The 24226-nt window shown below is 35.0% G+C and overlaps 1 protein-coding gene across 3 annotated transcripts in view; it reads right to left on the minus strand.

Moving 5' to 3' along the window:
* Positions 1–634: 634 nt before the first annotated feature.
* Positions 635–24226, minus strand: part of LOC150102656 (uncharacterized) — a 144005-nt gene continuing 120413 nt past the window's right edge. For all 3 annotated transcript variants that reach the window (XM_090398926.1, XM_090398927.1, XM_090398928.1), the window contains 2 exons: positions 20521–20604; positions 635–1556 (listed from right to left, as the gene is read on the minus strand). In XM_090398926.1, the coding sequence (XP_090255052.1) occupies positions 1068–1556; positions 20521–20604 (573 nt within the window). In that variant the 3' untranslated portion in view covers positions 635–1067. The remainder of the gene's footprint in view (positions 1557–20520; positions 20605–24226) is intronic.

Raw genomic sequence — 24226 nt, forward strand, 5'->3', positions numbered from 1 at the left:
TTCCTTTCTTGGTATGTGCAGTGTCCACTGCCAATATGGTATCCAATAGTTTTGACAGACAGGATGAACTACTTTAGTAAAAAAAAAAAAAATTCATATGGCACAGAAAACCAAAAAAGTGATGCCTTAGAAACTGGAAGTTAAAACTAAGATAAAAAAATCCCCTTAATTTAATTTAAACTGGAAGTTACTTAATCAGATGGAAGAAAGTGAAGCTATTACACAAACTGCACTTCAAATTAAAGAGGATATTTTTGGAAGCAGTTGTATTATAGAATCCTAGTAACTGGAATAGAACTGAAGATATTATTTTACAAAAATTTTGGAGTACTACCATATATTCTCATCAATGCTAATTACAAAAGATCACTGTAAAGTTTGTAACTTTCTAATGACTTTGTAACTTGCCTCCAGTCTTCTGCCACATGGCTATCCTTTCTCTAAGTCTTTGTTAAGAGTGGACCTCTTAAGAGCCTAGATAATGTTAGTTTGAACTGACAAAATGTTTGAATTAAAATATTTAATTTAGTTAATAAAATCTGTTTCATTCTTAACTATAAGTAATAGTTTATCCAGAAACTTCAGTGTGAGTGAATATTAATTGTAGTTCAGCAAATATGAAAACAGCTTATCAGAAAAATATGATCAGCAGTAATATTCTCTGCAAGAAAGGATACAACTAAGTAAACACAATGTTAGGACACATGTCATCATGAATGGAAGTATATAAATATACAGAAAGGGACACTTTTCTTTACATAAACAGTAACGTTTGCTAAAATCATGTTTTATTCACACTGATATCACTACTAGTAATGAAGTGATATGATATGGCTCATGCATCATAGTGACTAAAGTTTTTCCACAAAACTTGCAAGTATTTACATATACACAAAATAATAATAATAAACCTGTATATATCATTTCAGTGTCTTGTATTTTTTCCTCTAGTATAGAGGGGATTAAGCAAATAAGCACTAAAATAGCCAATGCTATCAGTATGGTTTTTGACATACCATTCACACTAGCAATAATTAAATATTTATATGAAAATTGGATAACTAGCACTAAATTGTAGTTTCAGTGCTAGTGGATGATCCATTTCTGGTTCTGTAACAATGCGAATCAGAACTTGAGGAAGACTCGCTCCTTCTACGTGAATGGACACAAACTAATTGACTTCCTGCACAAAGACAAGGACTAGAGGTCCACCTGGTCTGAGTACTTTTATCTTCATAATCTGTAGCATGTTTTATGCATCTACATATATAACACCAGTTCTGTTTTCTAGCAGTTCTTTCTTTTGTCCTTTCTTCTAAAACTTTAGCCATAATAGCAGCTGACACATAATCTGGAGAAGTTGGACCAGAATTTGAAGTATTAGTTTCTGTAGGACTAGTAGGCACATTGCTTACAGAATATACCATGGCAGTTGGTGGAAATGTAGGGATAGGTACCTTAATTGTGCGTACCTCAGGGGTTCCATTAGTCTGATTATCCCGTTGGGATCGATGACTGAAATGTAGTTTCACCTTATCTTGCAGGTCGGATGGAAACTAAACAGAAAAAATGAAAAGACGTTTTATTTAACATCTCACTGATTTTTTTTAATTCTATAGTTAATGACAATGGCAAAATTAAAGCAAAGAATTAGGGGATAACTGATTTTTGTTCAGAAAGTCCTCATCAGATAAATACAAAGGAAATTCTGAAGAATATTTTGAGTACTCAAGGTGTTCCCCCTCACACGAGTATCTTGAATGCTGTTATATATTTAAAATTATAATTAGTTAGGTACCTCTTTGGAGTTTAAGGACTCATCACAGGAGATCTCCACAGTAGTACTGGATAAATTTTAAAACATGAAATTTTAAAAAATTTCATGTTTTAAAATTTCTTCATAAAATTATTTCGGCAAACAACTGAACATTTCTTAAGATTAAGAAATGTAAATGAATAATAAAGACATTAAGATTCATTTACCAAGGAATCTAAAGTGATAATCAACGTTTTTTTTTTAATTATACCTCCAATTAGAAAATGAAAAGAATCAAGAAGGCAGTCATTTTTTATAATTATGACATTGCATTTCCTTCTTTATGAATGAACAACATATCAGTAATATCAGAAAAGATTGTTAATTTCACTTCTGAAACCGAAATGACTACCATTTTTTTTTTTATTTTATCTACAGAATCAAATAAAAAATTCAGTCCAAAACTCAAAATTGTTTATATGAACAATCATGTATCTTTCTCAATTGCAGAAAAAATAACTTGTAACTGTATTTCATATAAAAAACTTCCACATATTCGCTCTCTTCATGCATCCTTTCTCTACTGATCTCTTAGTGTTATTCTCCTTTGCACATAATTTACCACACATTTCCAGTTTAAGTTATGAAGCACTTGTGATAAGTCACCATTTCTTGAAAATAGGAACTTGCACACTTTAAGCAAAACAAGATTTTCCTCTATTAGTTATAAATACATTCAAAATTTAACTTGTACATTTTCTTTAAGATTTAAATTCTCACTCTTCTTGCTACTGATATATAACTTATGTGTAATTTTATTTTGAATGTGCCCAAATCATCATATCATTAGTAAACACAGGTGTTTTGCCTTTCTGATCATTAATCTTATTTATGACACTATTCATCACTAACAGTGAACAGTAATGGAGATAAAACATTTAGTGCAAACAAATGAAAGAGTGAAAAACAAAATGAAGGAAAAAGAAAGAGGTGACAAATGATCTGAGAATAGCAGTATATGGAGATTCCAATGTTAGAGGATTGGTTAAAAAGTCTGTTATCCAGAAGGGAGAATGAGCAAGATAATTCATACTTTGCATATGAGGAGGAAATGAACAAGAGAATTAGTGATAGTTGTGGGAACAAATGATTTAAGTGGACAAAAGGAGAATGTAAGGGCAGATATCGGAAGGCTACTAAGAATAGTGAAAGATACAGTATAGTGGGGAAAAAATTGTCAGTGTGTTCCTTGAGATATGACAATGAAGAGTTGAAATGGAGAGCCAGAATCAGAAATGGTATGTTGGCAGAGTTGTGTGAGGAGAACGGAGTGCAGTTTGTGGATGTATGACACATATTTGAGGGATGAAAGGAATTATACAGATGTGATGGACTGCATTTGAATGGCATTGATGTAAATGAAATGGAGAGACTGTTGCTAGATGGAAGTACAGTTCATGATGTAAGCAAGAGATGAAGTGAAAGATCAGGAGATACTTGTCAATGGAAACAGTAGTAGTATCAGAGATGAAGAGAGAAAGGGAATCCAAGAGGAACAGAGAAATGGGGAGAGCCCAGGTGGACAGGGCAGAGGGAGAGTGAATGTTGTAAGTAGTAGACAATGTATGTATGTACGTACGTACGGGGGGGGGGGGGTGATCAGCACAGGAATAGAATGGCCTGGGATGTGAGAATGTAGTGTATGCTTAAAAGATATATGGGGTAAGTGGTGATAAAGGTGATTGGGCAAGGGAAGGTGTGGTGAGGTGAGACAATCATAACCAACAAGTGTCTTGGATAGGACTGATTACAGACCTAAAAGTGAACTGCTGTGATTATTTACAAATGCCAGAAGTATCAGAAATAAGAGAGAGAGATGAAATTGTTTCATTGATTGAGCTTATTTGCCCAAAATTGTTGGAATAAATGAAATCTGGTTGAATGATTACGATATTCCAATGAGAATAGAAATGGAAAGGTACAGTGTTTTTTGCAGGGACAGAAAGGACAAGAAGGGAAGGGGGGGAGTTCTGCTGATGATAACAGGGAAATGATGTCCACATAAGGTACATATGAAAGAGGGAAATAGTAGTAATGCATTCATTTCAGACAAATTATGGAGACTACAACTGTGTTAGAAGTAATTACTTTAATTTCCGAACATTTCGACCTTCATATTAAGGTCATCTGGAGTATACACACACACAGAGAGAGAAGCCATATTATATTTCAAACAGTATGCCAAAGAGACTATGATTTGATCAGTAGTTATTCTATGGCATGACCTCTAGTGGTAAAAAAAAAATTAAAATAACTACATCAGAGCTATATTATTTAGCTCTGACACAAAGGACAATTTCATATAGATAGTTTTATTACAGCAAAAGTGGTGTCTGAACTTAACATGAGAGTTGTTATATTATTAGAGCTAAGATCCTGGATTATGTACAGTCCTATTTATAATTAACTCCTAGACGGAAAGAGTATGTGGGTAGAATGTGCTTTGACATTCTTGGGATTTTTAGATCATCATTATTGTCATCATCATCATCATCATCAAATTCCTGCCATGTACCCTCAAGGGGTGTACAGGATATGACAGTACTACATGAAAAAATTACATCATTACTAACTTCCTATCTACAATTTTCCTCCAAATCAGTCTGTTACTTGTCAAGACTCCAACATTATCAGATCTTATATTTCTATCGTCTAAGGCACTTTGTACCGTATCAATCCACCTATATCTTGGTCTTCCTCTGGGTCGTTTTCCTGTCAACCTGGCAGAGAACACTTGTTTTGCTAATCTTTCCTCTCCCATTCTATTTAAGTGACCATACCATCTGAGATTAGCTCTGCTAACGCATTCCTGGATGCTGACAATGTCAAGTTCTTTCCTAATATCCTCATTTTTAATATGATATTGCCATTGATGCCATCTGTTCACGCCTCTAATCTTTCTCAGGACTCTCATATCTGCAGTCTCTAGTCTTTGGTCAAGTGTTTTACTTCTGACCCAGCTCTCAGATCCATAAGTTAAAATTGGTTTGAACACAGTCTTGTATACAGCTAATTTAGTGTTCCGACTAATTTCTTTCTTATTCCATATGAATTTATTCAATTGACTTCTCACGATACCAGCTTTGCTGATTCTGTTGTCTATTTCTATATTTAGTTTACCATCTTCAGTAAAAATTGTGCCTAAGTAGCTGAAATGTTTTACTTGTTCTACAGGTTCTCCATTCACAACACAGTTGACATTTTCAATGATTCTGCCTATTTTCATTGTCTTTGTCTTTTTATTGCTGACCTTCATACCATATCTATTACAACAGCTATTCAATTTAGTCAGAGAATCTTGCAGACTTGTAGCGGATTTATTTAGAAGTATAACATCATCCGCATAAAGCAAAGAGCTGACATTAACATCTCCAATTTTGATATCAGGTTTAATACCACATTCCTTCATAATGTGATCCATATAGATAATGAATAACAGAGGGGATAATGTACATCCTTGTCTCACACCAGATTTAACATTAAACCATCTTCCTGTACTTCCTTCAATTCTAACTGCTGACTCACAACTCAAATAAAGACTAAGTATTGCTTGATATAATGCCCCATTGACACCATATAACTGCAGCGTATTGAACAGCTTCTCTCTTGGCACCTTGTCATATGCCTTTTCCAAATCGACAAAACTTAAATACAGATCTTTGTTATATTCCCATGCTTTCTCGACTATTTGTCGTAAAGTGAAGATCTGATCCTGACAGCCTCTATTTGGCCTGAATCCAGCTTGTTCTTCACCAAGCTTTTCTTCCACAATTCTTCTCAACCGTTTCTCAAGTATACTTGCATAGATCTTGCCAGGAACACTCAGTAGGGAAATACCTCTGTAATTCTCACATTCAGTTTTATTTCCGTTTTTATATATGGGTACTATGAGAGCTCTACTCCAATCATCGGGAATTCGTCCCTCTGTCCAGGCTTTCTGAACTATGCAGTGCAGCCACTGTAAGACTCTTATACCACCATACTTCAGCATTTATGGTCGAATATCATCTACTCCTGCTGACTTTCCACATTTCAAGCCTTTGATGCCTTTTTCTACTTCAAGTATGGATATGTATTCCTGACTGCATGCCTGGTCAGTGTTTTTTATCACTGTGCTGTCATCACTGCTTGTTTCATTTAGCAGTTTTTCAAAGTAATTACTATATACTTCAAGGATATCTTTTTCTCCTGTTTTCATTTCACCTTTATCATCTCTAATTCCTTTTACAGCACTCTTTCCTCCATTCCTAAGCTTCTTCAACAACCTCCAGAATATTTTGCCACCTTCTTGATATTTATTTTCTATATTCTTGCCAAAGTCCTCCCATGACTTTTGTTTAGCTAGTTTTACACACTGTTTAGCTTTCTTACATTTGTCTCTGTATTCTGTAAGAGTAAAAGCTGACTTATTTGCCAGGAACTTTTGATATGCTTTCTTCTTTTCCTTCACTGCCTCTTTAACTTCCTGTGTCCACCAGGGAGTTCTGATTTTTTTATCCTTGCACACAACCTCACCACATGCCTCTCTGGCAGAATCAATCAATGTTTCCTTCAGAGTTTGCCACTGAATCTCCAAGGTTTGATTCCTGTTCTCAAACTCTTTCATTTTCTTTTCAATAATAATTCTGTATTTTAGTCTACAGTTCACATCTGAGAGCTGCTCAACTTTTATTCGCTTTAAAACTTTCTTACATGTTATTCTTTTCAATATGAAATTCAATTTTATCCTGCTCAAGACTAAATAGTGATCACTTCCAATTTCAAATCCTCTGTACACTCTGGTGTCCTGCACCAGGGAGAAAACATCACTATCAACAATAACATAGTCAATGAGACTTTTCTTATTCCTAGCCTCTTCTCTCCATGTGAATTTGTGCACATTTTTATGTTGGAACATGGTGTTAGTAATAACCAGTCCATGTCCTGAGCAGAAATCCAACAGATATTTGCCATTATTATTAGCTTTGCTCTTTTCTCCAAATTTTCCCAAAATATTTTTGTATGTCTCACAATCATTTCCTACTCTACTATTTAGATCCCCAACAACTTTTCCTTTTTCATTGTGTCAGTTGCTTTTTCTAAAGCCTCAAAAAATTCCTCCACTTCTACCTTAGTATAACCTTCTGTGGGACCATAGGCACAAATAAGTCTCATTGTCCAGTTCCCCATTCTCATATTTGCCCACATCTCTCTACTTGAGACTGACTGCCATTCAAGAAGATTAGCCTCGTAATTTGTGTTGAATACTATGGCTACTCCTTCTTTTCCTTGATTGTCATTGCCTGAATATAACATTTTGTATTTATTGCTCAGAAAGATCTCACCAGTTTTGGTCTTTTTTGTTTCAGTCACCCCTATTATGTCGATCTGGTACTTATCTAATTCCTCAGCTAGCTCCATTTCTTTGCCATTCAGGCTTCTTACGTTGATAGTACCGATCTTTAACTCTGGTGATGTTGAGTTTGGGTTTGTTTTCAGATTTGTTCCAATAGCTGACTTTTCGCTGTTCGCCCTGGTTCCTTGGCAAAAACAACGGGGGCCTTGTTTAACCGGGCGACGCCCCAGCCTGCATGAAATTTTGTCATGTTGTACCATCATTTTTTATTTTGGTTTAACCAATAAGAATACAATTTGGTCGGCTAAATCCCAAATTGCCAGCCCATCCTCGTTCATTCAGTATCAAAGTAGATACCCAACAGGGTGCACCACGAGAAGGTGAGGATTGGACATTAGGTCAGAAGCCCTGGTCGGTTCTCCGCATTCCTTTAAAGGCTATGTGGAGGTCTCCTCTCAGTTATACAGCTTTGACCCTTAAGCACCCCCCTTAAGCATCATTATTGTTAGGGTGGTTATTAAGAATTTCACATGCCTCCTTAAATTTACGTTCATACCACGTTTTGATGTGATGTAAACAACAGGTGCCTTTCAAATCAATTCTATGTAGAGTATTCAGGGCATGATTAGAAAGACCTGATGAATATAGATGATGAATAAGAGCAGAGATAATGAGCATCCTTGTCTTATCCCTGATTTTGCATCAAACTCTCTTCCTGTATTTCCTTCAATTCTAACTGCTGACTATGTATTGCTCTCTATAATGTTCCATTTATCGCATATAATTGTAGCATTTTTAAAATGCTTTTCTCTGGTAGCTTGTCACATGCCTTTTCCAGATCTACAAAACTTAAGTATAGATCCTTGTCATGTTCTCATGATTTCAACTATTTGCTGTAAAGTGCAAATCTGATCCTGACAACCTTAATTTGGCCTGAACCAGCTTGTTCTTCTCCAAGTCTCTCTTCCATTATTTTTTTTTCCAATCTCTTCTCAAGTATGCTTGTATAAATCTTACCTTGAACACTTAATAGAGAAATGCCTATATAATTCTCACATTCAAATTTATTCCTTGTTTTATTGCCAGAAACTATTAGAGCTCTGCTCTAATCATCTGGAATTCAACCTTCTGATTAGGCCCTCTGAATTATGCAGTGTAGCCACTCAAAACCTTTATACCACCATACTTAAGTATTTCTGGTTGAATATCTATTCCAGTTGCCTTTCCACATTTCAAGTTTTCATTGGCTTTTTCTACCTCAAGTATTGATATGTACTTCTCTTTGCATTCCTCTTGAAAATATTCTAGTATAGTTCTTTAAAATTAATAACTTAACACATATAAAACCAAACAGTAATAACTTTAATGAATTAAAGGTACAAATATTTCATGTCTAAACAATCTTTAGCCCATTCCTATGAAAAACATTCCTGCAAACTTATGCAAAAATATGAATCTTTATACCATAAGCAAAAGAAAAAAATTACCTCTGACAACACTCCTATGAATAAATGGATTGTTAATATTTCTGGACGCCCTTTATCTGAAGCTGAAACGAGTGCATTAGCTAAAGGCCTTGATTTTGCCGTAGTACCTAAATACATCCCTTATCTCGATTTTTTGCATAACATTGAATGTAATCTGTCGGGACTTTCTAGCGAGTGTAGAGGCTTAAGTGCTGTGAGGACATCAGGTTGGAGGCTTAATGGATTGTATACAGCACTCAGAAAGGATTAAAACAGAATTTAATTCTTCTTATATTTCATCTCAATCAATGAAACATCTTCAGGGATTACAAAAAAAACTAATGTAACATAAATACAAATAACAAACAATACCAAGCCCAATCACGTGGGTGACACTAAAGTCCTATCTAGGTGGAGCGCTCTCTAAGGGCAATTGTAGGTGACCTGGAATGTAAAGTGGGACATTTGGTGATAAGCATTTCCCAAATCTTAAGAAGCTTAATGCAACCATATTTGTTAAGATTTGGTTGATTCCTGAGCATTGCTGCTGATTCTAAGAATAGTCTCTCTCTTTTGAATTTGCTGTAGTGAAGCATGGTGGTTTTTTTCCATGAGATCCTGTGGGTTGTATCCGAGACATGGTCAGCCAGGCCTGACTGACCATAGTCGTGGTTGCAGATGTATGGCTTATGTTCCTCCAGGCGGACAGTGGCTGATCTGGCTGTCTGTCCAAAGTATGCCAGTTTATAGGATTCCAGGCACTGAGAGAGGAGGGAGCTGATCTTTTGTAGAGTGAATAAGGGTAGCAGGTTTGCGGTGGGGCTTAAATGCTGTGCGTAGGTTGTACTTTTTTAAAATGTTGGCTATTTTTTCGGATGTGCCACGGATGTAGGGTATGGTGACGGCATTTCTAAACTCTTTCTGGAGAAAAGACTGGGGAATGGGGGAGGACCTGATTATTTTTTGAATGCTGTGATCACTGTAGCCATTGGAGATTGACCACATTGTGTATGTGGTTAAGTTCAGTAGTAAGGGCGGTTCCACTGGAACAAAGATTGTGGGCTCTCTTGGTAAGAGTTTTAATAATGCCATATTGATAAAGGAAGAGCTATAGTGGTCATGGATAAGGCTGACTATGAGAGAAAAGTCACCTGCCTTTTACAAGATACCTCCACTTATCAAGAAATCAATCATAATCCTACAAATTTGCAAATTAAACAATTAAATAAGTTGCTTGATGAAGTATCAGTTGGGATCAAAACACCGTGGATAAACTGCACACTCATTTTGGAAGAGCTCCTCGTTTATATGGTCTCCCAAAAATCCATAAAGAAGGTTATCCAGTAAGATCCATTGTGAATTGTATTGACTCTCCCACTTATTGAATTGCTAAATTTTTGGCACATTCATTAACTGCCCATACTGGACATTCTAGATCAGGGGTGGGCAAACTGTAGCTCCCAAAGCTATGCTGTGCAGCCCAGAGACAATATTGGTTTGGTTTACATTGCCATTTTGTCTAAACTTTTATATTAATAATCTATAATAGTATAGTATACCAATATAATTTTGTATTTTAATAGTATACCAATATTAGAATATTTTATTTCATAAATGCTTTAAAGATAAGTAAAAGACAGATATTTTGAAACTTTGCATTTTTCGCTTTGAAATGGTACTGGCCAAAAGGGTTGTTAACGTGGTTTTTGTTATCATATTTGGTTGGTAAAAAGTGTTTCAACATTTTATGGCCTGTGTCGCTCCCGCCAAAATTAGTTTCAAAAGTGACTACTATGATCGCTGCATTAGCCACCGCTTCTGTTGCCTGGGCTCTGCGTCATCACTCTTCATGCAGTCACACAAGTTATGTGCCTGTGGTAGTAGCAGAACATAACTAGTGAATTTTAGTGTAGATAAATACTTTTCTGATTAATAAATAATTAAGACTGGTTTTAGTGAAAGTTATAAAACCCTTGTTTAAAATGACTGAGCAACAGAAGAATATAAAATGGAAATACGAACAAGAAATGAGAGTGTTTAACCAACAATGGGAGGACGATTTTAACTGAAACAATGAGCAGGAAACTTAGAAACCGTTTATAAATGATTTTGAGAATACATTTAAGAAACTAAAAAAGTTAAATCCATGTTTTGAATTTCTTGTGATTGATGTCATCAACAATGGATGTCCTGTTGATGCACCTTTTACCGCGGATGTTGCTTCAATAGAGACAGAGCTTATTGAGCTGCAGGAAGATGTGGGTTTGAAGCTAGTATATAAAAGCTCATCTGTAACTGACTTTTGGAAACAAATCTCAGAAGCAAAGTATCCCAATCTTCAGAAAACTGGCTTTCGACTACTCTCTGTTTTTGGAACAACTTACTGCTGTGAATCTCTCTTCTCTGCAATGAAATTTGTCAAGTCAAAACATCGTGCTATCTTCACTAGCAGCCACCACACTGAGCTTCTTAGAACATCTTTGACATCCTACCAGCCAGATTTTAAACTATTAACTGCACAAATGAAGAATCAATCAAAGCCTTAAACCAGTAGAGATTAAACATATTCTTCTTTGGTGAGTAGGACTACTGTATAGTTGTATTTTTTATTATTTATAAATACAGTTTTAAAATAATATTTTATGCTGCTCTTGAACATTCAAAAATGTATTATATGCGACTTTTTACCAAAGAACTTGCCCACCTCTGTTCTAGATCATTCATCAAAAATTCGACACAATTTCTTGAACAAATCAAGGATGTTCAAATCAAAGAGTCTGACTTGTTAGTCAGTTTTGATATTGTTTCCCTTTTTACCAATATTCCATTAGCTGACACTGTCAACTTACTATATGATATTTACCCTCCGGATAGTGCAAAGATTTTTGAATTTGTTACACATTCAGGATTTTTCAGCTGGAAAAACAAGCTCTACAAACCAGTTGAAGGTACTGCCATGGGTAGCCCTCTGTCTCCACCTTTGGCAAACTATTTTTTGAACCATCTGGAGGACACCTTGTTTTCATCTATTCATCCCCAGCCCTCTCTTTGGTTTCGTTATGTTGATGATATCTTTGCTATTTGGTCACATGCTGAAGAAGAACTTACCACATTCCTACAACAACAGATAAATAGTCTTCACCCATGCATTCAGTTCACCATGGAAAAAGAAAAGGCTGGTGGTTTACTATTCTTGGACATCCTCCTTACTCATACATCCTCTGGTACTTTGTCAACAAGTGTCTATCGAAAACCTACTTTTACTGGCAGATACATTAATCAAAAGTCTGCTCATCACACCTCTCAAAAAAATCGGTGTTATCAAATCTTTAATTAATAGAGCACATAAAGTGTGCTTCTCTCCCTTAAGCTTACAACACTATGAAAAAGTTAATAGAATCTAATGGTTACAACCAGTGGTGAGCTATAATTTTTCTCAAATTTGCGAGTCCCTTGTTCTTCTTGTTACTTTTTTATTTTTTCAAAAAAAAAAAAAAATAAAATAAATTTTTTGAAATATATTAAACAACAAACTCATACGGTAACCTAACAAAGTGTTCTTATTAAATAAAATATTATAGTTACCATTACTACCATTTTACAAATAAGAATTCACTTTGGTAATCACATATAAATAAATAGGACTATAAAATAATGCCGCTTGATTGGTACCGTTGATTATCACAAATATAACGTACTTCAATCGTATTGAAGAAATATAACGTACTTCAATATTATTGTGTTTAGATAATATTTATTATTTATAGATTGTTTGTCATAAAAACCTAGCGCAAACAAAACAAACTTATTTTGTTTATAAGAAATGCGGACTATTGCATATGTGTGATTATCTTATTCTTATAAAAGAATAAAATCTTTTATAAGAATAAAAGAACTTATTTTTATTTCATTCTTATTATATTTTGATGGTTAAAAAATGTTTTTCTTATGTAAAATAAATTAACGCAGATGATGTGCAAATATTTCATGTTTAGAAATTTCCCTCATACTTATTGATTAAGGAGTACACAAGCTATATTAATAAAAGTTTTTGTGTGAAATATGACTTTTTTTTTTTTTTTTTTTTGCTCGACGATGCAAGCCCTTTGTTAAAATTTTCACGGCTCACCACTGGTTACAACCCTAATCAAATCCAGCAGATAATTGACTCCTATGTTCCAACACCTCAGTATTCTTTAAGAGACTGCAGAGTTCCAATCCCTTATATTTCAGGCATCTCAGAACCTATTAGCAGAATTTTGAAGTATCATCTTCTTCCCACATATTTTCCTATCAACAAAATTTCTCACTTGTTGCCATCTACAAAAGACAAACTGGTACTCCTATCATTAGCTGGTGTTTACCAGATACCGTGTGAATGTAATTTATCATACTTTGGAGCCGTTCTGTGGAAAAAAGAATGAAGGAACATCAGTATTATATCGAATACATAAAACCTCATAAGTCTGGTTTAGCACAACATAGTATTGACACTAAACATAATATCCAGTGGGATAAAGCTTGTCTTCTCCACTTTAAATATGAATGCCTTTTTAAAGAAAGTTGCGAAGCCCTTTTACATTGGCCGAATTTGAATCGAAATGACTGTCTCTTTCTCCCAAAAGTTTGGGAGATTCTTATCTTATGCAGCCATCAATGAAATAGCTTTTAAGAATTATTTAATAATATTTTATTAATAATAATTTTCTGGCATGCAGCAACAATTTTAATTGGTAATCTACTGACTGTTCTGTACTTTGTATTCCATTCCTTTAACTGTTTGTTCTACACTCATGATGTACTGTTACTTTCAGTACGAAATATTTGAACCTTTAATTCATTAAAGTTATTATTGTTGATTTTATACCTGTTAAGTTATTAATTTTAATTATGCCACAGGTACCTCTAAAGACTAGTATAGTACTGTTACTGCTTGTTGTTGTTTAACAGTCTTTCAAAGTCATTACTCCAGACACTAGGATAACCTTATCTTCAGTTTTCATGTCGCCTTTATCATCTTTGATTTATTTTACAGTACTCTGCCTCCATTTCTAAGCTTTTTCAATATCCTCCAGAACTGCAACATTCGTGATATTTATTTTGTAGAAACATTCTTATTCTTCTATTCTAACCAAAGTTTTCATGTGACTTTTGTTCCACTACTTTTACACATATCTTAGCTCTCTTACAGTTTTCTCCATATTCTATTAGAACATCTGCTGACTTTTTTGCTAGTAACTTTTTGGTATGCTTTTTTTTTTTTTTTTTTTGGTATGCTTATTTTTGTACCCTTACGGACAACTTCCAATAGATCTTACAATTTCAAATTCTCTGTACACTCTTGTATCTTGAACCAGCATGAAGATATCACATTATTAACATTATTTCTTCTCTTCATGTGAACTTATGCAAATCTTTATGCTAGAACATAGTGTGAGTAATGCCTAGTCCATGTCCTGATCAGAAATCTAGCCAATACTTACCATTATTATTCTCTTTGTCCTTTTCTCCAAATTTTTCCAAAACATTCCTATATGCTTAGTGGGATTATTTCCTACTCTGCTATTTATATCTCCAAAAAGGATCAGTTTTTACATTTGTCAGCTGCCTGTTCAACAAATTCCTGACATGTACCCTCAAGGGATGGTACAGGATATAATAGTACTACATGAAAAACTTACATCACCACTAACTTCCTATCTACAGTTTACTTCCAAATCAATCTGTTACCTGTCAAGACTCTAACAAGCTGCCTGTTCTAATTATGCAAAAAATTCTTCCTTTGAAGAACCTTTTGTAAGCCCATAGGCACAAATAAGTTTCATTGTCCATTTCCCCAATTTGAAGTGTGCCCACATCACTCTACTTGAAACTGCACTCCAATCAAGAATCTTATCTTTGTTTGGTATTGAATGCTATCACTACTCATCCTTTCCTTAATCATTATTTCCTGATTATAACATCCTATACTTATTATTTAGTAAGATCTCACCTATTTTTGTCTTCTTTGTCAGCAGGGTACTTTTCCAGTTCTTCTGCAAGTTCAATTTCCTTTCCATTAATACTCCTTATATTGATGGTTTTCCTATCTGTAGTTTTTCTGACTTTGGATTTATTCATCTCCATCTAGATGTTGAGTTGGAGCTTGTTCCAATAGATGACTTTTCACTGGTTGCTCTGGTTCCCTGAAAAAACAGCAGGGAACTTGTTTAATCAAGCAAGATCTCATCACGTTGTACCATCATACACATTTATAGTTAAGCCAATAGAGAGTACAGTTTTGTCAACTGAGTCCCACTTTGCCAGCTCATCCTCATTTGTTCAGTACCTAGTAGATACCTACTAATGGGGTATACTACATGAAGGTAAGGATTGGATATTGGGTCAGAAGCCATAGTCCATTCTCCACATTCCTGAAAGTGATGTGGGGGTTCTCCTCCCAGTTAATTGGCTTTGGCCCTTAAGCAACCCCAGTTTGTTATTAAAGATGAAAATGTTCAGTTGTTTACTGCAGTTTCTTTTCTAGAAGAGAAACAGTAGGAAACTTCATTTTCTGATAGCCATTTCAAATTAGTTTAATTAGTTTGAAAATTGTGACAAAAAATAATTTTGGAAGAGCAGACAGATCAGATATGAAAATGTATGATTTTTATTAGCCAGACATTTTTACTTCTTAAGATAAATGTTTCCTTAGTATTTTATTAGAAGTTCTGATGTGGTCAAATGAGCTAGATGTGCACTTAGAGTACACCTTAAAATTTTATTTATTTTTTGGGTAAAAAGCAGCTAGCTTTATTTTGGCCTAGTTTTGGTTCTATTTATTTATTTATTTATTTTTCTTTTAAACTCTTAGCAAGAAATATATTGTTGAAGCCAATTTTTGTTTTAATTTAATTTCTTTTAATTAATGCATTTTAGATTTATTAAACTGTTTTTTTTTTTTTTTGGTATTTAGAAGTGTGAAGACTCCATTTTGTTAATTACTAAGAATGTAACATTGATTTGAAATGACAGAAAGGAGAAAATTATCATTAGCAATATATATACATTGAAACTTGTGTGCACTGTTTTCAGTCAAGAAACGAAAATGATTACCACTTACAGTGTAGGCATTTCTGTGAGTATAATGTCTATACATTAAATGATTCTAAAAAAGTTGATCATAGTACTACAAAAATTAACCAAATTAAAATCGAAAAGTATATTGTTCTATATGAAATACAGAATGATGCATCCCCTGCCTCCAGCAGTACAGTTATCAAAAATTAATTATACAGTTCAGCCCATACCTGATTCAATAATGAAATTAACCACATCTGTGGCACTTTTTAAACCAATAATCCTCCACCTCCCCAAACATGACTCACAAAAGAAATAGCAAAAAATTGTTACCAGCCTTTATATTCACTGTCCTTTTAAAAGCAGCATAAGTTCTTAAAAGATCTAGCTTTCAAAATGTCTTTTGCTTTACTGAAAATTAATCCTTATCTGCTTTCATAAAGTCCACTTGCCTATTCATCATTGTATCACCTGCAGGGACTGCTTCTGCAATGCTTACTTCAGCCAGACTTGAACTACCAACACTTACCTGGATGAACATAAAAAATATGTTCAGTTCAATACCTGTTCTATAGCAGCTCAGGCCTGGCAGAGTATGCCACTGACTTGGTCATCATATTCAATGGGAAAAAAATTAATTATATTTGAATGGGTTTTGGAGTTAAACATTTGGAGAAAGTTGTTAAGTGAGTTTGAAAAAGCAAAAGTAGGCAAACTATAGCTTTTAGGGGGAGGGATTTAATCCAGCATGTGTCTGGCTACCACTGTGTATTTGTCCCAGAAGTAATTATACAATGCTGAATGCGATTTCACAGGTTTAAGATTCAAATAGGTTGGTAATAACATTACACAAGAGTAATAACTGTAGATCGAAGGGGATCTTGAAATGCATGCAACTGAATGCCAGAAGTATCAGAAATAAGGGAGAGGAGTATTTTGCATTGGTCAGCTTGACTTGACCAAACATTACAGGCATCAATGAGACCTGGTTGACAGAAAATTATCTAGCTGCAGGGAATAGGACAGGAGATGGGGTATTGCTGAAGAATTACAACTATCAAAATTAGAAATTAAAGAGGTTAGTTGCTACTACAGATGGCCTGGTCAGCCATGGTTAGCATATCTGGTCTCCAACAAAAAGGCTGTGAGTTCGAATCCCACCATGGGCATAGTTGTTTGTGATTGTCTTTAGGTTGTACATGAACTTCGCTAGGTGGGAGACTACCTCCCTGCTTATTAGAGGCTTGAAGTGGTTTGAAAAGTTCTATATTTGTCTCTAGAGAAGAGTTTCCAGTCCAAGTAAATATGAATTTTAATAACAGTACAAAAAACTTACAAAAATTAATAAAAGTATATAAAAAAATCCTTACACCTCTCATGGTACTATTGGTTTACAACCTTTTGTGGGAGGCAGTCACATAAAAAAGACCAGAGGGTTCACAGGAAGATATAGATGACTCATCTTCAGATTAGTACAATAAGAGCAGGCCAAGCAATTATTATAGGGAGACTTAGACTATGGGGACATACATGGAGAGAGGAAAGGGGCATGCATGATGGAAGTGGAATTTATACAGTTGATAAGAAATAAAACAGCCCATGATGGAAAGCACTACAGGTTTGAGAGTACTAGATCTGGTAATAGCATCAGAAGATATATCCATAACCAAGATGGACATCCTGCCTTGAGGTTGGGAAGAGTAATCATGCAGTCTTGTTCTAGGAAGTTGCTAAACATGTGGAATTCTCTCTCAAGAAAGGATTTATGTTGAACTATAAAGATGGTAATTATGACTGACTTAGGAAGTATCTTGGAGAAATGCCATGGCTTGAGAAGCTACAAGGAAAGAAATGTCAGTAGTGCATGGGAACTGGTTAGAAATTGTTTAAGAGAAGCAGTATCAGACTGCATAACCACAGTCAGGAGGATAAACCAATTGGGAGTTATGTGGATGAGCAGAGATATAAAGCAAGAGCTGCAAAAAGAGAAAACATTGTAGAAGAAATACAAAAAAAAAAAGGTAATCAGCATACTCATGAGCAGTATAAAGTGCAAGCAAGAAGGATGACTAGTATGATGATAAGAAAGGCCGAATCAGATTATGAGAGAATATTAGCTAAGTAAGACAAAGTATATGCAAAAGAGTTTTTTCATTATATAACACATAAGAGGAAATGACTTTAATCAATGTTGATGGTAGGAAGGTGACAGAGACAAAAGAAATAGTTGCATTGATAAGTGGCACTTTACCAAGGTAAAGTAATTTTAAAGGTAAAGTAATTTTACCTTGGTAATTTTACCAGGCAGAAATTTTTTAGTTGCTGATGTGATAGCAACTCATATCAAAATTGAGGTAGATGAACAGGACATACTCAGCATATTGAAAAATATCAGTGTGAATACAGCAGTGGAACTGGATGGCATTTCAGCCTGTGTACTCTGTGAATGTGCAAAGAATTAGCATTGGATCTGATGAAGTTGCTCAATCTAAGTCTCAGCTCTGGCAAGGTTCCACCAGAGTTACATTTAAGGTGGCTTGGTAGTTTCAAGACAGAAGTAGCAAATTAGAAACTAATTAGCAACTCAGGAATGGTGTTTAAAGTATTCGAAAACTTGGTTAAAGGTAAAATCCAACAGTAGGTGGATAGGGGTACGATTCTCTATGGTGGGCAGCACGGCTTTGTAAAAGCTGTATAAGAGGAGACCTACCTTGTAAAAGGTAGATCTCCTGCCTTAGTAATTTACTCAAGTTTTATAATAATGAAAAACTATTAAAAACTTTGGAGCAATGAGAATGGATATGAAGCTGGTAGCATGGCTGGGGGGGGGGGGGATGGCTGATAGACACCAGAGAGTAGTATGTGATGGAGTGGACTCCAAGAGAATGAGGGTGACTAATGACGTGCTTCAGGGCTCTACTAAAGCCACTACTCTTTAAATTTGTATAATCAATTATATAGGAAAAGATTTAAAGGGGGGGGTATTCAGTTGTTTGCTCATAATGCAGAACTAGGGAGGGCAATAGTTGGTAAAGGTGATTAATCTACACGATGATTTAAATAAACTGACATTGTGGAAGAAGGATAACGATTGTCAATTCAATGTTGCAAAACATAAGGTTATGCACTTTGGATTAAAAAGGTTACATATTGTTTATCACATTGATGATACTGGACTGCAGGAAACTGATGAGGCTAGGGACCTGGGAATAAAGATGGACAGAGTTGAAGTTCAGAGGGCATATTGCAAAAGTTGGTAAAATAGCTTAAAGGACTTGTATGTTGAAAAACACACTAACGAATAAAGATGGCGATGTTATTATGCCTGTTTATAAGGCTATGATTTGACTGCATCTTGACAACTGTGTGCAGATTTGGTCATCTGAGTTTCTTGGGGATCAGGAGGTGCTGAAGAGGATTCAGAGAAGAGTGACCAAGCTGGTGACAGGCACAAAAAAATGGGGATGTGATAGAAAGGAAATTTATGTGTGACAAATAGAGAGCAAACTAGGGATTATCCATGGAAGGTGTGCATGAGTGTAGTTAGTAAGGTTGTTCAGACTAGAGTTTTTGAGTGGAGAATGAGTAGAATGGATTGCCAGATTAGTTGCAAGTACCAAGACAGTAATAATAATGAAAATTTAAATATAAGAATTTAATTATTATTATTTTTTTTTTTTGATATCTGCTGCAACTCTATAGCATTTTCCTACATTAATAAATATGTCTGCCTTTAATTATCACAAATCTGAGAAACTTATCTTAGTGTCAGTCCAACAATTAAGGTCACCTTAGAAGTTGTTAATCAGGACTATATGATTACAGAGTTTATTACTCTGTGTACTATTTGTCTTTTCTCTGTGTATTACAGATAACTGGGTGGCCAAGCAAACTACTGGTTCAACAATTATTTAATTATAATCCCCAGACATTCATTTCTTTCCATTTAACACAAGCATATGCTATTCTTTAGTACCTATAGAACCTCAAAGTGGCAATAGAGAGTAGCAGATATTTCTGTACTCTGATCATCTTGTTGATGAAACAAAATTTATCTCTGTGTATATATGTATATATATATATATATATATATATATATATATATATATATAGATAGATAGATAGATAGATACTAGGAGGGTTCTTTCCCCTTTCAGACTAGAGTTTTTGAGTGGAGAATGAGTAGAATGGATTGCCAGATTAGTTGCAAGTACCAAGACAGTAATAATAATGAAAATTTAAATATAAGAATTTAATTGTTACACAGTTTATTACTCAGTGTACTGTTTGTCTTTTCTCTGTGTATTATAGATAACTGGGTGGCCAAGCAAACTACTGGTTTAACAATTATTTAATTACAATCCCCAGACATTCATTTCTTTCCATTTAACACAAGCATATGCTATTCTTTAGTACCTATAGAACTTCAAAGTGGCAATAGAGAGTAGCAGAGATTTCTGTACTCTAATCATCTTGTTGATGAAACAAAATTTATCTCTGTATATATATAGATACTAAGAGGATTCTTCCCCCCCCTCCCCCGAGTTCTGGGCTGGTAAGCCGGAGACAAAAAAATGTTTCAAATTTCTGCTTATCTTTTTTTATATGTATATAAACTTCATGTTATTTGTGATATACTTACTGATTAACTGCAGTAGAACTGTAGATAATATGCAAATTAGTAGCAGAAATCTCAATGCAGTCACTATGCTATACTTAGCAATTACAGCAATTCCATAACATGAAGTATCTAAAAACTTCCAGTTCACAGACTCAGCAAGTGTGGTACAATAACAAAAATAAATAAAAATCTCCACACACACACACATGTACAGCATACTTACTGAACTCAATTTATGTGCCACAAAATTTGATGGTTTGCACTGTAAGAGCTGGACAGCAATATTGCAATCATTTCGATACTGATCCTATAAAGAACATGAATTATTTGAAGTGGTTATAAAATCAATGTGAGAATATAATTAGAACAAAAAAAGCTTTTTATAAAGTAATACAATAAAAGGTGAAGTATATGCTACCAGTCTGTCTCATGAAGAGAAAGCTTTTGCATATAAGGAGTCATATGTGATTATCCCTGAAAATACTAGTGGGAGTGGTGGGTGGTATATGGCATTGGTGTAGTTGTGGTTCATTGTAGTTTGTGGATTGTGGGTGGTGGAGATGGAGAGTTGTAGAGTAGGTGCCCTCCCTCGATGAGTCTTTGGACTCCCTGAAGGTGCCAAGTAATAATAATAATAATATTTTCTTCTATTGAAAAAGGTGGATAATTTTAGAAAACAAAGCAGGGAAATAAACTTATGGCAAACGACTAGTTTTTAATTCACTTTCTTGTATGCTTGTTATTGTCCACTGTATCTGACTATTAGAGTTGAAGCTTGTTTTTCTATCCCACACAAAAGAGTTACAAAACCTACAACACAACAGTGCTATAAAGCGAAGAACATCTGTAAGGTTTTTCTTCTGAAGGTGAGTTAGATTGTCTTATAAGTTGGTGGTAGGGTTTCACCTCCTGGAAGCTTGGATTTTCTCTCCTACAAAACAGGTAAACTGGACAGAAGAATACACACTACTTACATACATAATGCACTGACCTCATAGCTTTGGTTGCATCAGTTATACCAAACAGCCAACCACAACAGTGTTATGTATGGGGCAAATGATTGGGAGTGAGTATTTTTTATTTTTTTATTTTTTGTGGCATAAAGACATCAAAGGTCATACTGCACCATGACACAGGTCATAGCAGTACATATGGTAACTGGTTAGTAGGACGATCACAAACATCCATGCCCTGTGGGATTTGAACCAGCAGCCTCTTGGGTGGAGAGCAGATATGTATTTCCTCACTCCCTGACAGAGTGGTTAGCATATCCACTCTCCAGCCAAGAGAGGGTTCACCAGAGAGGGGAGGGTTATCTATTAGGCAGAATTAGCCACTTCTAAATGTTCCAGAGCAGCAAAAGAAAGAAAAAGGTTCCATGACATGGTTGCCAACCTCCTCCTAGGGGATGATACTTGAAGAAGAAGCCAATTTTAAACAGATTATGGATTCTTAGGAAGAATATTTTTGGTGCATCACTCCCAAATGTGAGAATATTATTCTAAGGTTGGGCAGATTTGGAATTAAGATTTGTACAGGTGAATATTAGTGTTCTGAATGAAAGTGAAACCAAGTTTTTTGAGGCTGAGAAGCTCTGCATGTGATGTGCTTGTGTGTCAGGATAGACTAGATATACAAGTCAACAAGAAAAGAATATTGAGGTTGACTAAGGACTGGAATGTCATCAAAAGTAAAGATCTTTCATCTTATAAAGACAGGATTGTGTTTTGATAGTAATGAAATTCACTAATTACCCCCCCCCCCCATCCACTGAAGCATGGCAAGGAAATCAGTGTTTAAGGCATTAGTTATGGAAGATCTTGAAACACGAATCACATTTGAGCATGAGACAGTCTGTCATCAGCAAAACTGTGAACTGGATTTGAAACCAGTGAAAGAAGTTCATGAACATAGAGGTGGAAGAGTGAAGGCAAAAGCACACAGCCCAGGCACCCTGACACTGCTAGAGAAATCTGATCAGAGGTCAGGTCCATCTGCCAGGACATAAAATAAATGTTGTATGAGAGGATGGACATATCACAGCCAGAGAGGAAATGGGTGATGAATTCATAAAAAGAAGAGGGGGAGACCATAAAACAGTACCTAGATAAGTGATCTAGGTACTGTTTTACTAATAAATTATACTTATATAAGGTGAATCTGCTGGATCCAACTGATACCTTAGACATGTCAAAAGAAACTATATGAATTTCTTCAGAAACTGTATGCTTTTCTAGGACTCATGTCCAAAGCTGGGTAAGACTAACGAGGATATTTGCTAAGGAATAGAATGGCAAAATCCATGTTGGTTTTAAGGAGCATTCACAATGTTCATTTATTGATAAGGAAATAAAATATAATGAATCAGAATGAAGCAGCATTCCTATGCGCCAAAAATCTGGCTGATATTACATATCTAATTCTAACATTAAATCGTCTTCTGGTGGCGATGTATTCAATTAGTGTTCAAGCAGTGGTTTTCACTGTGGGGAAAAAAACAAAAAATGCAGTGCCAAGCTTCATAAAATAATGATAACATTATTTACTTTCACCACAGCTAACTCAGAGGGGACCACAGAAATGTGTTGTGAACTCTTTTCTATTTTCTATAGTTTAAAAAAAAAAAAGTTGAACAATGTTTAACACATTCACTGCTAACTACGAGCATACTTGTAGTTGGTATATGAGCCTCACAAGTCAACTACGAATATACTCATATGTCAATTACCAACCTATGCCAAGCACGAGTTAGCCCGTAGTATAAGCACCTTAATTTGGACCCTTGGCGTGTGAGTAAAGCAGAGAGCATGTCTGGGGGCTTGGTAGAAGGAAAATAATTTCAGCAGAAGTATAGTATATTATATATGAGCCTCACAAGCCAACTATCAATATACTCGTATGTCGATTACCGACCTCCTATGCCAAGCACGAGTTAACCTGTAATTTGTAAATCAAATTATGAATGGTACACTTTAAAACAATTTTCCATGCACAATGGTGGTTTTTCCTGGCACACAGGACAATAACAACGTGTTTCCCATCGTTTATTTTTATTTTAATTTATGCGCTACAAGATTACTCGTAGTTGGCATATGAAACAAAATTCTGTCTGATAAGCCGGCTACAAGATTACTCGTACTGACCTTGAAGTGAAAGTGCTTGGCATGGAGTAACAAACTATGCCCGAGGAGCATGGCAGCGAATGTGTTAATAACCCTTGGCATGTATTTCATGGCAGGTCTATATTATCCACAATTTGCATTCCTTGTGATTCTGTTGGTTCTTGAACTCACAATTGTTCTCTATAATTTAGCTACATAAATAGATCTCCCCACCTTACCCACTTTATTAAAATTGGATATAAACATCAATTACAACCAACCACAACCAAATTTAATCCATTTTTCTTTTTCTACTATAATCAGTTTTAATTAATGAACCAGTACATGCTGCCATCTTCAAGTGGAATCTATGGAAGAGAGCACCAATTTGCATTCCTTGTGATTCTGTTGGTTCTTGAACTCACAATTGTTCTCTATAATTTAACTACATAAATAGATCTCCCCACCTTACCCACTTTATTAAAATTGGATATAAACATCAATTACAACCAAATTTAATCCTATAATCAATTTTAATTAATGAACCAGTACATGCTGCCATCTTCAAGTGGAATCTATGGAAGAGAGCACCAATCCGCAATTCTATAAAGATCATATACTAATACTCAAGCACTCATAGAAATCCTAAAATCTCAATTCAATTTAAAACTCCATGTGGTGAACGTACAATGCTGAATGTGCAGTTAGTTAAACAATACATTATTAATATGCATACATACATTTGGTAAATCAACTTTAAAAAAATAAATAAATAAATAAAAAAAGCCAGCACTTTGTTTCCAGAAAGATACAAAATCTTATAATTAT

This window comes from Typopeltis vanoorti, chromosome 10 (assembly GCF_054136105.1).
Source record: "Typopeltis vanoorti isolate ZY-2024b chromosome 10, IOZ_Tvanoo_1.0, whole genome shotgun sequence".
NCBI classification, from domain to species: domain Eukaryota; kingdom Metazoa; phylum Arthropoda; class Arachnida; order Uropygi; family Thelyphonidae; genus Typopeltis; species Typopeltis vanoorti.